Source organism: Ambystoma mexicanum, chromosome 9 (assembly GCF_040938575.1).
Source record: "Ambystoma mexicanum isolate Mex_15411 chromosome 9, UKY_AmexF1_1, whole genome shotgun sequence".
NCBI lineage: Eukaryota > Metazoa > Chordata > Amphibia > Caudata > Ambystomatidae > Ambystoma > Ambystoma mexicanum.
Window position 1 is genome coordinate 805,031,013 of NC_090931.1, and position 16,104 is coordinate 805,047,116.

The window sequence follows — 16,104 nt, forward strand, 5'->3', positions numbered from 1 at the left end:
TTTTTTTTTAGTAGGAGCAAGATGGTAGCCATTGTATACTTGGCAGGATAAATTGCAAAGGGGGAAGAAGGAGGGGGAGAGCAGGGGATGGATGCTAGATTCTGTATTTGTGGTGCAAATAGATCCACTGGATCACAAGATGGGTTACAGTTTGTAGGTGGTGATTGGTGAAAAAACAGAGGATTAATTAGCTAAGGGAACTGGTGGAGAGTACTAGCAGGGTGGGGAGGGAGAAGGAGGGCAGTTAGAATGTCTCTAGTGTTGGGCATTTTAGAAGTAAAGTATATGTAAAATGAATTGGTAGAGAGAGGAGGAAATGTTAAAAGACCTATGGGGCAGGCAGGAGGACCTGAAGGGTAGAGGAGTTTGCATGGTTGAGAACGGTGGGACAGGAGGACTTTTATAGAGTGGTTGGATTTGGCTGTCCTTGTATTTGGCAAAGGGTGCAGGGTTTGGGACTTTCCCAGCAGCATAAGTGATGCCCATAGTTGTTTTTAGTTGGTGACTTTTAGAGTTAATCCAAATAGTGTGAGAAAAGTGTTAGTTTTTGGGAGAGAAGTTGGGAGTAGAGTGACAGCTTAGGAAGGCCTGTTAAACAGAGACATCGGGGCGGGCAAAAGGCGAGGGAGAGACTTCCTGACCCCTGATAAATGTGGAACCAGCTTGTCAGGATAGAAATGCGTTTTACCAGCTGATTGGCATGCAAGGAATGAATGGGAGGAGCACCAATGTTAAAATGTAAAATGGTGTGGTCCTGGGGAGAGGTTGATAGAAGGTACAGATGAAGTGAATGTAGACTAGATGAAGATATGTTCACGGGAGTTGTCAGTCTTTGCATCAGTAGGTTGGTCCAATTAATTTATATATTATATATGTATTTTTCTTAACTATTTTTTACCACCAAAAGGTAGATTGTGGGTTGGGGTCAGGCAATGGGGTGTGAGGCAAAGATGATGGTGGTGTCTCCATCCTCGCATTTAGTGGATAAAAAAACAGTAACAAAAATTGAAAAAAGTTCAACAGGTTAACTCGATGAAAACACATAGATCATTTCTGTGTATGTTCATGACTTTTGTTACAAACCAGCACCACCTTTTTATTTCCTGCAGGCTTTATCAAGACTGTCGTGTGCTTTTAAGACTGAGAACAAATCACGCTTGGTGGTCTGCGACCTTGGAAATCCTATGAAAGCTGGAACTAAAGTAAGTTTGCTTGCTTTTAGAAATGATTAATAAACTTGCTGTGAAAAATATATATCTTAAACCATTATGTAGGCACTGAAAAGAATCCATGTTGGAAACAAATTCGAAAAATACAATGCCATGGAGAATGGCTGTGGTTTTATTGTGGAGTATTGTATCTCGCTGCTTCGAGACCTTTTTGAGTAGTTGTTCAAAATGCCAATTGTTTTTCCAGTGTTTGAAGCAGTGTCTTAGTAGCTGTGCTGCATATGGCTAACCTGTCTTGTCTCTAGCGGTTCAGAAATGCAGAGTTTTTGTTTCATTATCCTTTTCATCAAATGGTATGCGGGCCGTGTGATTTCTACCCCAGTCTTGGAAACCTATCACTTTGCACCTCATTATCACATGGCCTATGGGAACGAGTAAGTGATGCAGTAAAATGGAACCAAGTCACAAGAAATATGCCCTAGCTTCAGAAGACCAGTACCTATGAAGAGTGGACCTTGTGCCCAAAAGTCGGAATGCTTCTCCCCAGAATTTATCTGATTCAAGTAAAGTGCTTGTGTTGGTGAAATGTTCAACAGAAGAGATGCAGCAAAGCTACTGGTAAGTAATAAAATGTGTTTTCTTTCAGGTTTTACTGCCCAGGTGCGACAACCAAAGAGTAGTGGAATGGAAGCATACAAAGAGACTTGTTCTCAGTGTTCTCATATGGAGGAAAGGGGGAAGCGAATGCTTTGCGTTTACTTACCCTGCGGACTCCGATTTGCCTAGATTACTGGATGGATGAACTGGGGGTTGCTGGAGGTTGGATTTTTCTTCAGTTTGTTCCGGTGAGAGGTGCCCAGGAGCTACGGGTGCAAGAATTATTGTGGTCGGTCCAGGAGCAGAGTGCAACCTTTGGCAATGGAGAAATACAGAAAGCACTGGGGCAGATCTCTTCAGGACACTTCACAGGATGGGGTAAGGTGAGTTCTAGAAATGGCCACTGAACACAGGAGATGGCAGGCATCCTTCCAGTCAGTCGATTACCTTTTCCGACCAGGATCCCTTGAAGGTGGGATGCTGAAATTCGGCAGGAAGGCGACTTAAACCACAGGTTTGCGACCGTGCAGGTTCCGGCTGCAAATGCAAAACGGCGAGGCTTCTAGCGAAGTAGCCAACTGGAGACCTGGTCAGTTTACCGGGTGGTCCAGGGACACTTCAAAGGCGCAGGACGGCTGGCTCCTCTAACACATTGAGACTGGTTGGTCCTACCAGTCCATGGGTTGAAGCACCACTTGGGGGAGTCTTCGCAGATCAGGTAATCCAACAGGGCTTTTCTGGACCAGACACAGGAAAGGATGCTAGGCCACTTCAGGAGACTTCTTCAGCTCTTCAGTCAGCTGCTCTTCTACACATGATACTTTGCTCCAACACTGAACTGACGAAATTGCTGCAGGAGTCCTTTTCCTAGGTCCTGGCTGAAAGCAAGTTCAAGCCCACCAATAGTAAGGATCTGCATGATTCAAACAGCCAGCAGTGGTCCAATCAGGGACCACTGTGGGTTTCACTCATGTCTCACACACATTTTCAGGTGCCACTGATGTGGAGTGGGGATGCGAGAAACCTGAAGGTGCTCTCGCAACCAAGGATCTTCTATTCAGGTGGCAAGGGTTGATTTTGGTCCTGACCCTGGGAGTGGAGAAGTGAGGGAGAGTCTTTGGGGAGTGGGTAACAAGGGGCGAGACATGGCACTCCCCCTTTCCTGACATTGACCTACCTTCCCTAAGCCTTTGTAGGATATTGCTGCCCATACCTTAATTTTCCCACTGAAAATACACAAAGTACTGAGAAGAGAAAGATGCCTCAAAGAGTAATACTGACTACCTATAGAAAACGCCAATATAGTACTGGGACGAAGAATAGGGATCCTGGAGACTACACGGCTAAAGGTCGGACATGTCCCAGTATTTGCTTTGATTGGAATAGGGCGAGAAAATCAAACCTGAAACCCCTTGATAGGGCTCAGGTGTACAAAAGGTGGATGAACTTGAGGAGAGAGCAGCAGGAATGCCAGCCCAACCCACGAGAAGCCAAAGGAGGATGGAACGGCGAGACCCTGAAGGACTGTGTAATTGCATGGCGAGGTAGCTGTGTCTCCAGGGAGCCGGGGAAGGCGGGAGAAGGGAGCTGTGGAACGTGTCGTTCCCTTTGCTGTGGTCAAGCAGTGGTCGTTCCCCTGAATGGAAGTATCAGTCCAGGAGTGTCTGAGGGGCATGCAGTGAGACCCTGACCTCAAATACAAGAAACAGTGTCTTCGAGGAAGCTTAAAAAAAAGGAACACTGCAACCAGTGAGTTTCAAAGAGTGCGAGAAACCTGGTGCGCGTATGCAAGTTACTGAGTTACATCACATCGTAGTGGTCACGTGCGGTCGGCGCATTCTTGAAAGCCTCTGATCAAAACAGAAGAACAAATTAATGCAGTGTTAGAAATTGATTTTGTAGCAACTATCAGAGTGGTCACGTTTGAGGAAGCAGCAAGTGTTCAAAAGTCTCTGATCAATGAAGGACACTGAGAAAGTAATCCGAAACGGTAATGCTATGGAAAAGAGAATGAAAGCTGTGGACGAGCAGCCAAGGGGCGATGGTGTAGGGTGAGCAAAATGTTAAACAAATAAAATTGAGCTGAGTAAGTAGAAGTAAAGTCTGTAAATAAAAGCCAACAAAGTGCCATATGTATAAGAGAGCCAAAGAAGTGCCAAGAAAGCTAAATCGTGAATCTATTAACTTGTGAGTTTTCGTGAACTGACAAACCCATCTAAGTCAAAGTGGCATTGGCAACTGGTTGTGTGGGCTGTCCAGCCCTAACAAATCCAGGATAATTGGGAAAGCAACCCTAAGACAAGATAAAGCTGAACATTTTGAGTTTGTTTTGAGAACCAGTGCTTGATGCTTGGGGAAGACAACCCTAAGCTCCTTCTGAACATTGAAATCAAATGTGCTTGAAACCCAAGTCTTGGAAGGACATATGAAGAATATACTTGTTGGAACTGTATCCTGAACTTGGGGAAGGGAGCTAGAGATTGCTCCAGACTTTATTTTGAACACTATTTGAGTTAGAATAATCCTACACTACGTTTGTATATTAGACCTGAGTGCAATCATAGGTTTTTACACAGACAGACTCTTGATTTGAACTTACGGACATAGACTTTCCTTGGTTTCTTTAGGTAGGGATATCCCCACCATAGCAATGGGGTAATTTAGGCCTTAAACCCATCCTGATACTTAATACAAATTCTATTGTTGGATTCACAATCTGTTGTCTGTGTCATCTGTTGATACCACATAGACCAGACAGTCCCACCCACTTCCTGGGCCCACACGCAAATGACATGCGGTAGCCTTTGAATGCGTAAACATATATGGGATTTCCTGACCAAAGAAGGCCAAACAACAATATGGCCAAAGGACAAGCGAAAAATCTCATGCCACAGCCATTTTAGGGCACTAGCCACGTTTAGTAGCCAGACCCGGTAAACGCAAAGGTACACACTAAAAATAATGGTTCAAATGTATCTGCTGCCACCAGCTTGTCTTTAGGCACATATAAAAATAACCAAAAATCCTAAGTGTACAAGATTGTATGCACTGTTAAAAAGTTGTCAAAAAGAGAGGCTCTGTGGAGCAGCCGTCAAGATGGTGGCTCTTGTTTAAGCTCCGTGCAGAGCGGGCGGCGAAGTATGAAAAAAGTAATAATATCCTCACCTATCGATATACAAGCAACGGGACTGCATGGATGAAGGGCTGCATCGATCTACCCCCCGGCTTCACCAGCCACCGGGAGCCTGGGTTTCTGAGCACCTGTCTGGCGGCTGTTCCCTTGGGCCGAGCAGGGAGGCGTTGAGTGCAGCGAAAGAGGCAGAGGGAGCCCTGCTGTCAGAGCGGCCCACGTCCTTCATCCTCCCGCCACTGACACTTGTGCTATCCAGACTGGTGCTACTCAGTGGGCAGCGAGACGGGGAGTAGAAGGGGCATTCGCCGTTGAAGGCATCCTTGCCTTAATTCTCCCGGCCTCCAGGCTGAAGCAGCTAAACTGTGTTGGCGAGGGGCTGCTGACTCCACGGACCCGACCCCCGGCTTCATCAGACACCAGGAGCTGGGATTCCCATGCATCTGTCTGGTGGCTGCTCCTAATGGCTTAGCTGGATGGTGTAGAATGTGGCTATAGAGGCAAAGGGAGCCCCCACCATCAGAGCTGCCCGGGTTACTGACCCTCACGCCACGGACTCTTTCGTATCCTGAACCGGTACTGCAGACGGGCAGTATAATACAGAGGTGGTAGGAGCCCCACCATTGAAGAGATCCTTCCCCAAGATCTTCCGGCCTCCTTGCTGGTGCGGCTGTCACCAACGCCACCAGACCTACAACAAATTACTGGGTGCCCAGCCCGTGGCAGCGAACAACACCGCTCTCACCCTGCAGAGATCCATGACTGGGCTGGCGGAGAGTTATATCCACTCGGTGACTGTGAATCGAGGCTGCTGCGTGTGCCTGTGTGGTGCAGCGGTGCCTGGGTGAGGAACTCTGCAGCCCATATATAAGCTGTTGTGGTAAGTGTGAGGGAGCAGAGGGTGCACTGCGCAACACGTCCAGCCCATACTTGAGGTGGGCTACCCCCATGGTGCCCCTGTACCCTGTGTGGTTGTGGTGGGATACTGAGCTCACTGTGGGGTAAAGGGGGAACTAGCTGGGCCTTAAAGGCAGCAGCACATAGGTGGCGACCTACCCAAACCAATGTCAACTATATACTGTGTGCGCCACTGCATGTGTTGAGAACCCAGTGGGGACCTGCTACCACACTCTGAATAGCCACTCCACCCGCATACACCGACACTCTCGAAGTGACAGTGGGGTACTAAGATCCTCACTGAACTGTACTTTGACTGTAAACGGCACAGTACGCTGGGAGGATACTTGGCACGCACATTGAACTGGTCACTTGGGACACGAACGGACTGACACTGCATCACCGTCACTGGCTTAGACCCGCTAAAAGTAGAGGATAGGGTCCAGGTGGCCGGATTCATGGCTGTTGAAAGCAAAACAATGCGAAGGGTGCAGTTAGCAAGAAGGGAGGCAGGATGGATCGCTTCACGACTGTGGCACCCACAACCTCGGAAATAGTGGCCACGACAGCTGCCACCGACACCCAAACAGCCCCAGAGCCGTTAAGCATGCAGCAAATACTCGACACAGTGACAAAAGCGTTCAGCGTGGTTAATTGCAAACTTGATATCGCCACAACTGCCACCTCCATAAGGGCCCAACTTGAGAAGGAGTCCCAAAGAATTACAGAGGCTGAGAACAGAATCGGCACAGCTGAGGACGATATTGTGACTCTACAGACCATGGTGGCGACTCTATCCAAAGACATGAGAATGGTAAAGGCCAAATGTGACGACCTGTAATCAAGATCTCGCAGAAATAACCTACGCATTGTGGGGATGCCCGAGGAGGCGCTACGTGGAGATAACGGTGGAGGAGCTACTTAGAGCATTACTGGGTGATGCCGGCCTATCATCTCACTTCTCCATTGAGTGTGCCCACCGTGCACTGGCAGTGAAGCCTAAACCTGGTGACTACCCCTGACCAATCATTGCCTGCGTCATGAACTATAAAGACAGAAACCATATCCTGCGACGGGCCAGAGAAATTGGAGATCTTCGCTACGAATCTAACACCATACACATATACCCGTATTTTACAGTAGCCGTTCAGCAGAAGTGTCGCACATTCGCAGGTGTGAAAACTTTTGCGAGAAAGAAATATCTCCTTCGCCATGCACTTTCCGGCCTGTCTCAAGTTCCACCATAACAACAAGACGTTTTTCTTCACACACCTGGCGAAGGCGGTATACTTTATTGAAACACATATTCCTCTGCCCGACCCCTGCTCTGGTGGTGCACCTCATACATGATTGTTAACATTCTCACTCCTATAGCATGCTTATTTGTATTATGGGTCCATAGGAATACCTGCTGCCTCGGGCTATGTTTCACGTTTTCGGCAATGTGGATTAACTTTAAACGGCCACAGCATCCCCTTTGCGAGTGCAATGTGCTGTTTTGGGCTGGTTGTGGTGGGGGTGTGGCGGTCTAGCACTGCCAAAGTTTGAGGTGCAGTGAGGGTGGGGAGAGTCGAGGGGGAGGGTTAGAATAGTTGGGGTTGGTTAAAATCACATATTTGGAAAGAGACATGGACTGCTCAAGATTAGACATCCATACTGGGGAGATCTGATTTCACACTTGTGGTTTAAACAATGGGGATGACCCAGAGAGATGCGGTTCTTAGTTGGAACATCTGAGGGTTGGGTAATCCCATCAAGGCACAAAAGATAGTTGCGGACGCCAACCGGAAGGGCACACAGATCCTCTTCTTGCAGGAGACTCATGCATTAGACAGACTGGCCCTCTACCTGGCAACAAGGTGAGGAGATATTATGCCACCTACTCCACTTACGCTAGGCGTGCACTCATTTTGATACACCGCTCACTGCGATTTACGGTACTGGACACTAAGGTAGACCCGGAGGGCAGATATATTCTGGTACATGCGATGCTACATAAGAAGGAACTCCTCCTATTGATCGTTTATGGGCCCAAAATCGATGACTCAGCCTTTTATGAAAACCTGTTTGAGCTGTGTGCACTATACCCCTTGGCAGAGATAGTGCTAGGTGGCGACTTAAATACTATACTCAACATCACACTGGACTGTTCCAGAGCCGCTAGACGTACATTGTCCAAGGCGGCTCAGGCAATATTACAAGGCATGCAAATTAAGGCACTGCTCGATGTTTGGAGGACACTGCGGGGCACAGATGGAGTATTCATTCTACTCCTCTGTTCACAACATGTATTCTCACATTGATATGTGGCTGATATCTGCCCCCTTGCTTAACATGGTCACACAATGCATGATCCTCCCCCACACTCTGTCCGACCACTCCCTGATACTATTAACATTGGACCTCCTGGCGGCAGGGGCGATGCGCCCGCCGTGGAGATTTAAACCAGCAGCACTCATAGACACGGAATTCTCTATACAATTGCATGAACAAATAACAATCTTTTTTAAACAAAGGTGGGGTCCGCCTCGACGGTGCAACCCTATAGCACGCCTTCAAGGTGTTTGTTCAGTGTGTATCCATGTCGTCTTAGTTTGGAGCCCTTAAAAGTGTCAGAGATCTTACTAGAAAAGAAGCTGAACTGGGTGCCCTGCAACAAAAGGGTGGGTTGGCTCACAGCAAGTACCTTCACCTCAAGATACAATTGGAGAAGTATAGGGATTTAGCTCAGAGGGAGGTGAGGTTGATGGACAGACCGCAGATGGCCAAAAGGTATGCAGAATGTGGGAATGGGCACCTACCTTATATCCGAGCACCCATTGGTTCAATAGCTCATAACACCAACATTAATAAGGTATTCTATGACTTTTACCTGGCTCTAATACAACCCTTAATTGTCGTTACTGCACACTAGTTCGGCAACTAACTTGCAAATGTTTGAGCAATCTGCATGTGGTAAAAAAGCGCAGGAGATGGTTTGCACCATTTGAAACATTCCTGAGTTTTTTGGGGGGGTGTAGGGGGTCCTGTGGATGCTGCACCTGTGAAACAGATCTTTAAAAAGTAGTGCCTCCACTGAGTGGATTTGTTTTTTTTAGCACACTTCAGGGTCTCCCTGTTTATAAAAAAAAGACAGTATGCAAATGTAACACAAAGCAATAATGACGTTAAAACAATGGCAGTTTCAGTAAATAAATGAATACAAAACACAGGAATGGTGATTCAAAACCCGTTTAGAAGTTATTGTGGGTATTCTGCAGTCTCTTATGGGCCCCTAAATTATTCCCTCACCCGTCCCCCCCTCTAACCCCCACTGGGAATTTCTAGGATTTTTGACCTCTTTTTGTGCACAGAGGAACCGTCACTGAAGTCCACCTGCCCATGCAACCCTTTTACAGTATATGGTTGTACAGTAGCCCAGAAGGCTTCTGGGACAGTGGTGTTCTCTTAGCACCTGATTGTGGCCCTAGGGTGCTTATATAACCCTACTTTGGTTTAGGGGAGTAGGTCGGTGGCAGCAAAAATTTTGTTTTGGCATCACCAAGGGTGCAAGCAGATTTCCCACATTAGGAGCCCAGTGTATTTTTCTAGTAGCCATTGGGGCACAAATGTGACCTGCACTCAGGTATTTTGTTTCGGCAGTCTTCTTTTGTTGAGGAAACCTGCAAGGCAGGCCAGGGTCAAAGGTTTCTGCAGGTACCAGTCTATCACGGTTTCCCATTTTTTGCATTGGGTGAAATCCCTTTCTGCATGTTTTCCTTGGGCTGCTGAATCCTGACCATGGCAATGGAGCTCTTCATGAGGTCTCCTCTGGCGTCTCCGGGGGTTGGCTGCTGTCCTTGCTGCACCTATGGGATAGAACTGAAACATACCTTCCCTTTTCCCATAACCGTGACTGTGCCTACTGACTTTGTCCTGTTATGTCCTATGGGGAACTCTCCTAAAGGAATTTTGGGAGTACTTAACTACCTCGGGACAGTTTACCTATGCTCCTCTTGGGTTTAGTGAGTTTTGGGCCAAAGCATGGAAATTTATACTGCACAAGTGATTTTATATGCATTTTTAAAGTCTTGTATTGCTTTCCTGCCTTTGAGAATGCCCAATCCCATTGTATGTCTTCTTCCTCGAAGACTGTAACACACTGGCACTATTAGACTAAATGTAGCCTACGGTTTGGTGGCCTCTGGATGTGTGAGTGTCTTCCCTTCCCCACTGCCCCCCTAGGTCCTGCATGTACTGATAAGTGTACATTTGTATTCATAACACTATGTTCCAGATGTTTGGGAGTATTGTGACAGTTTGTTGCCATCTGTGGCCCTGTTAATGGTTATAATAAATACCTATGGTTTCCCTTTCCTCATCGCCCAGCGTGTCTATATTTAATATGCCTGTCACTAGATAGTGGATCTATTTTTTAGTGTAGGAGCTGGTTGCGTCTTCATTGATAATTTAGTGTTTTTATACATAACTGTGAATTTGTACTATGTGTTATGACTACCTAAAGTAATGTTATTGGCCAAATAAATTTGAATAAACCTTATAGATCCTTTTTTCAGTATACCAGTGTGGTGAGATTTCTTTGGTTAACTGTGTGGACTAACTCTACTTCAGTATCAGCCTTCTTCCCATCCCTTGGTTTAAGCATGACTGCACTGTCCCAGCTACCTACTGTAGAGGCCTTTGGTTTACATTTTCAGTCAGTTTGACGGCTACACCTTCTGGTGAGATGGTTCTATAGCTGCCCTCACCGGACGGTTGTATAAAAATCTCCCTACCCAGCAATGTCAACGGTGAGATATCATGGGAGTCATTGTACAAAACATCTGTACAGACACAAGTTATAGATCACTGACCTGACCTAAATAAACAGATTTCCGAAAAAACATAAATCGTCTTGTGCGAAGTTTCTCAATAAACAGGCATTGATGGCATATTTAAATATATCTGAAGATCGATTAAAGATCCGTGGATGACTCCTGAAGAGGCCTGACATCCGTTCCTGCATTTGCCCCAGTGAAACCCTGCTGGACTACCTGATCTGTGAAGGGCCTCTGTGGTGCTTCAACCCTTGGACAGGTGGGACCAACCAGTCTCGACGCCTTCTCGAAGATCCTTTTGTCCAGAGCCTTCAGAAGTGTCCATGGATCACCCGCTAGACTGACCAGCTCTCCAATAGACTACCTCACCAGAAGCGACACCGTTCTGCGTTTTTGCCCGGAACTTCGGTGTTCACCAGCTGGTGCCACAAGACGCCTTCCTGTCAAGTTTCAACTGCTCATCATCAAAGGGTCTCGTCCTGGAAGGTATTCTTCAACCGCTACTGGAGAGATGCCTGCCATCATTGCTGTGCAGTGATTGTTGATGGAAGTCGCTTCCCTGTGTCTTGTGAGGCATCTAGAAGGGTCCTGTATGGTTGAATCCTGCTTATCTTCTTCACCAGGGGTTGCATCTAGAATCGGCAGCCAACCAGAGAAATCCTCAGACCTGCAACCCACAGACATCCTTCACCGGACCAAACGGGAAAACGGACATCCAGCTATTCACAGTGAACCAATCAAGTCATCTGTGAAAACGAGTCGGGGGTAAGGACTCGCAAAGCATTCAGCGCTCTTGTCTCCCCTATAATGAACCTTAGAATACACTTTGCTGTATTCCATTCCATTACTTTTTAATAGTTTGATCTAAAAGCCATCTCTGAAGGTAGGAAAATAATTGTACTGACCTGTAACATTGTTGAAGTACCTTCAGGAACATTTTCACCACCACAAGACCTCTTCCTACATCTGTCCCATCTCCTAAGAAGAAGCTTTGTGACTTTTGGTCACACGGCCCCATACATCATTGTTAGGCAGAAACCTGTGCAGTTCCCTCTGGGACCACTGCAAAAGATTTAAAGCTACAGGTGTTTGGCAGTAAACCCACTTGGTAGCAGTCTGTACCACCCAGATTTACCTGGTAGCTGTGGCTGAGCAGTCAGACTTCCCTCAAGAAGAGTTGGGCAGTATACAGAGCATACATAATAGGTGCAGAGGCACAGTAGTACAAGCAAACACTGACCAGAGCTAGGTGTAAAAGTATATAATTATTTATTTAAAAGACACACTCATAAATTACACTAGCACAGAAAAGGTAAGTAAGTCAAAACACAGTCACTATTACTTATATGTACATCCCTAGTTATTTGTTGGACAAGTCTAAGTTAACACCACTTATTTCCAAACAGAGGTGAGCGCTTAACGTTAGATGGCACTCCAACAAGTTAGTTAAAAAGGGAGGGAAAAGGCAAAAGAAGTGAAAACAGCAAGGCAAAACACTTTTCAGAGATTCACAGTGAGTGTAGAAAGGCAGTCTATTGAGGAGCAAGGAAGTTCAGTTGCCAGGCCCACTCTAGGGAAAGCCAGGCAAAAAGATGCCCAAGATCACACAATATCACAAGTCTTTACAGGTGAGTAGAAAAGGTTTTTCCAAGTTTAGAAAAGTTTAGTTAGTGTGTCCCAGGCTTACCCAGGGTCGAGAGCCGAGGGCTAAATCTACCCCGTACAATCGGTGGCAAGGGAAGCCGGGCCGAACACAGTACCTTTAAAATGGAAAGGATCCTCCAGCGGTGGCAGTTGTTCCTGGTAGTGGGTGCAAGTCGCGGCGTCGTCCAGAGGACGAGAAGATCTCGTCGTGGAGGAAAGCTGAAGGTCGTTGCACTACCAGGGAAGAAAACCAGCCGTGGAGTTTTTCCGGTTAAAAGGATGTTACCCCTCTTTCGCGGTTGAGGTAAAAAGTGGTATCCCGGTTGCTGGGGTGCTTGGCACAGGCAAGGCGGCCACGAGATGCTTCAGGGCGGCGAAAAGAAGGCAGAAACTGGTTGTCCCCACCAGTCAAGGGAAGGAGACTCTCCAGGCGGGAGATCTCCTCTGTCGTTGGGAAAAGTGGTGAGACGGTTCCGCAGGGCTCCACCTGTGGTGTCGTCTTGGCAGGTCGGCTCGGCTTCTCCCTCTTCGGCTTCTTAGGTCCTGTGGCGACTTCTGAAGAACCAGACCCAAAAACCCTGCTTTTATGCAGCAAACCCCCATTCATACAGCCTAGCTGTCACTCAAACATGCTAAGTGGTGAGCGGGGTGGCTCACCACTTGGGCCAATCACACCAGAGTGCGACATGAGTTGGCAAGGCAACTCAGTCCAGGGTGCCTAAACCCCCTCCCACACCCCCTGTGGTACCCAGACAGAATGGCACCACTTTGGAGGGCTTCTGTGCAGAAGCCCCCCCAAAAGTGGAACAAAGGCTCGACTCTGGTTCAGGGTTACTGAAGTGAACCTAGACGCCATTTTGGCGGCGAGTTCTGGCAAAAAATCCCAACCGGTGAATTTATATTAAATAAATAAACCGGCGGTATCTTTAACATTGCACCACAAAGTGGTGCATTAAAATCAATGGGAAATCCCATTGGGAAATATTCCGGTGGAATATTTCCGTGGTATCCACTGCCACCAGCCAGAAACTCGGCGAGGGGGGACGGGACAGTACCCCCTCGACAACAGACCCAGGGGCGATCTAATTGCCCCTACCAGTACTTCCACAGTATGATGGTTTGTACTGGTTAAGTTCCTAAGTTAAGACTAGTAAAGTCAATGGTGACTTTACAGACCCAGGGAGACAGTAGTCAGTCCCAGGGTGTGGAGTCTATGTTTGGGGGTCTCTGACACCCCTGTGTTACTGCACTGAGGGTGCTGTGTAACACACATTCAAAAACCAATGATAGCCTATGGGGAAAAAATACCCCATAGCCCATAAGCACATAGCAAGTCACAGAAACACTCTCAAGTCATGCCCAAGAGTGAGGGTAAAAGAGTCTCACTCTTGGCAGGAGAAAAAAATAAACCCAAAAAATCCAGCAAAGCTGCTGGGGGACTCACTAGGTTGGGAAATTCAGCCTAAACAGAGAATTCTCCCTAACACTCGCCCCCCCCAGACTAAGGGACAGGAGGATTTAATCCACTCCTGGATGAACCTCATACCTCTAGTCGATGACATACATCCTAGAGAGTCCATCAGCATTTTGATGGTAACACCCTGACCTGTGCTCAATGGTGAAATCAAACTTTTGGAGGCAGATTGACCATCTCAATAGTTTTGGATTTTCCCCTTGTTAGGGAGAATTCTCTGTTTAGGCTGAATTTCCTAACCTAGTGAGTCCCCCAGCAGCTTTTCTGGATTTCGGGAGTTGTTTTTTTCCATCCTGCCAAGAGTGTGGCTCTTTTCTCCCACTCTTGGACATGGAAGGGTGTAATTCCTTTGATATGTCAATGTGTTCAATGGGCTATGGGGTCTTTTACTCCATAGGGTCTCATATGTTTTTCTATGTGTGTCACACTGCATGCACCCTACGTGTCGTGGCACGGGGGCGCCCTAGCGGGTCCCCCCCACCATAGACTCCATACCCGGGGACTGACTACTGTCTCCCCGAGCATGTAAAGTCACCATTGGCTTTACTAGACCTAAATTTGCTAACAGAACTAGTACCAACCATCTTATTGTGGACGTACTTGTAGGGGTAATTCGATTACTCCTGGATCTGTTACTCGAGGGGGCACAGTCCCGTCCCCCCTCGTCGAGTTTTGGCTGGTGGCAGTGGAAACTACTTGTTATGTTCGACCCCGAGCATAACCCTATGGGATTCATCCCATTGTTGGAGATTGATACTTTTTCTCATTAATCTCTAACGTACCACCGATCTACTTATCTTAAATAAGTTTATCGAGTGGTATTTTCTGCCAGAACTCGGTTTGTAAAATGGCATCTGTGTTCGTCTCTGTGACTCCTAAACCAAAGGTTGAGCCCTTTTGTTCCACTTTTGGCGGGCCTCTGGACAGAGACCCTCCAAAGTGGTGCCATTCTGTCTGGGTTACCTCAGGGGTGTGGGAGGGGGTTTAGACACCCTGGACCGAGTTGCCTTGCCAACTCAGGTCGCACTCTGGAGTGATTGGCCCAGGTGGTGAACCTTCCCGCTCACCACTTAGCATGTGTTGATTGACAGCTAGGCTGAATGAATGGGGGTCGTCTGCATAAAAGCAGGGCTTTTGGGACTGGATCTTCGGAAGTCGCCACAGGACCTAAAGAATCCGACGAGGGTAACGCTGAGCCGACCTGCACGACGACACCTCCGGTGGAGCCCTGCAGAACCGTCTCACAATCTCCCGACGACAGGAGAGATCTCCCCGCCGGAGAGTCTCTTCCCCTGGCTGGTGGGAACAACCAGTCTCTCTTGTGCTTTTTATTCGCCCCAGGACGCAGTGGTCAAATTGCCCGTGCAGAGCACCCGGCAACTGGATAGCCACTACCCCTGTACCGCGACCGAAAGGTGGTGCCTTGTGACGGAGCACTCCACGGCTGGTCTCTTCCCTGGTGGTGCACCGGACTATCTTTTCTTTGACGACGAGATCATCTCTTCTCTTAGCCAAGACCCATCGTGCATCCACCACCAGGAACAACTGCCCCCGCCGGAGCTGCCCTCCACAACAAGGTACCGTAACCGCCTGGCTTCCTTTTTCGATCGGTCCGAGTGAGGTGTCTGAATCCTCTCCGTTCCGTTGGGTTGCCTCCAAGCTTTTCTCATTCTTTGTTCGGAACTGGTTCGACCTGTCGCTAAACAATTTGCTAACAAAGACTTGAATGCATCATCAGTAGAGACTTTCTGGGACATCGTGCCTTGCCTCTCGCCGAGTGGGCCTGGCCGCTGAACTTTATGACTATCGTGATTACTGCCTTCCTGCCTTGCATTTTGTCCGCTTCAGTGTGAACCGTGTTAACTTCATTACCTGCCTATCTTATCTCTCCCATCCTAACTAAACATTCAAGTGTCATCTAGGTTGAGGTATACACCTCTGTCTGAAAATAAGTGATACTGTAAAAACCTAGAGTTGTCGATATTGTGTTCAGGGGGATTGATCGTTTTCCATTCCGCAGAGTAATTGTGTTTTGATTTGTTTGCCGTGGTTTGCTTTAGTGTTTTTCATAGACGTTCTGTTATAATTAAATAACTTACTATCTTTACACTAAGTCTCGTTGCGTGTTTACTTGTTTTGCTGCGAGGGATTGCCCTATCTTGTATACTCCCTATACTGACCAACTTTTCTTGAGAGAAGTCTGACTGCTCAGCCACAGCTACCAATTGAATCTGTGTGGTGCAGACTGCTACCAAGTGGGTTCATCGCAACACCTGTAGTCCTAAATCTTTTGCAGTGGTCCCAGAGGGAACTGCACAGGTTTCCGCCTAACACCCCTTTCATTTGCATTAACCATCTCAAGGGTTGGTGGTCAGT

At 47.4% G+C, this 16,104-nt stretch overlaps 1 protein-coding gene across 1 annotated transcript in view; it reads left to right on the plus strand.

The window, feature by feature from the left end:
• Positions 1-16,104, plus strand: part of ITGAV (integrin subunit alpha V) — an 800,372-nt gene that overhangs the window by 557,449 nt on the left and 226,819 nt on the right. The window contains exon 21 of the mRNA XM_069615781.1: positions 1,110-1,202. Within this exon, the coding sequence (XP_069471882.1) occupies positions 1,110-1,202 (93 nt within the window). The remainder of the gene's footprint in view (positions 1-1,109; positions 1,203-16,104) is intronic.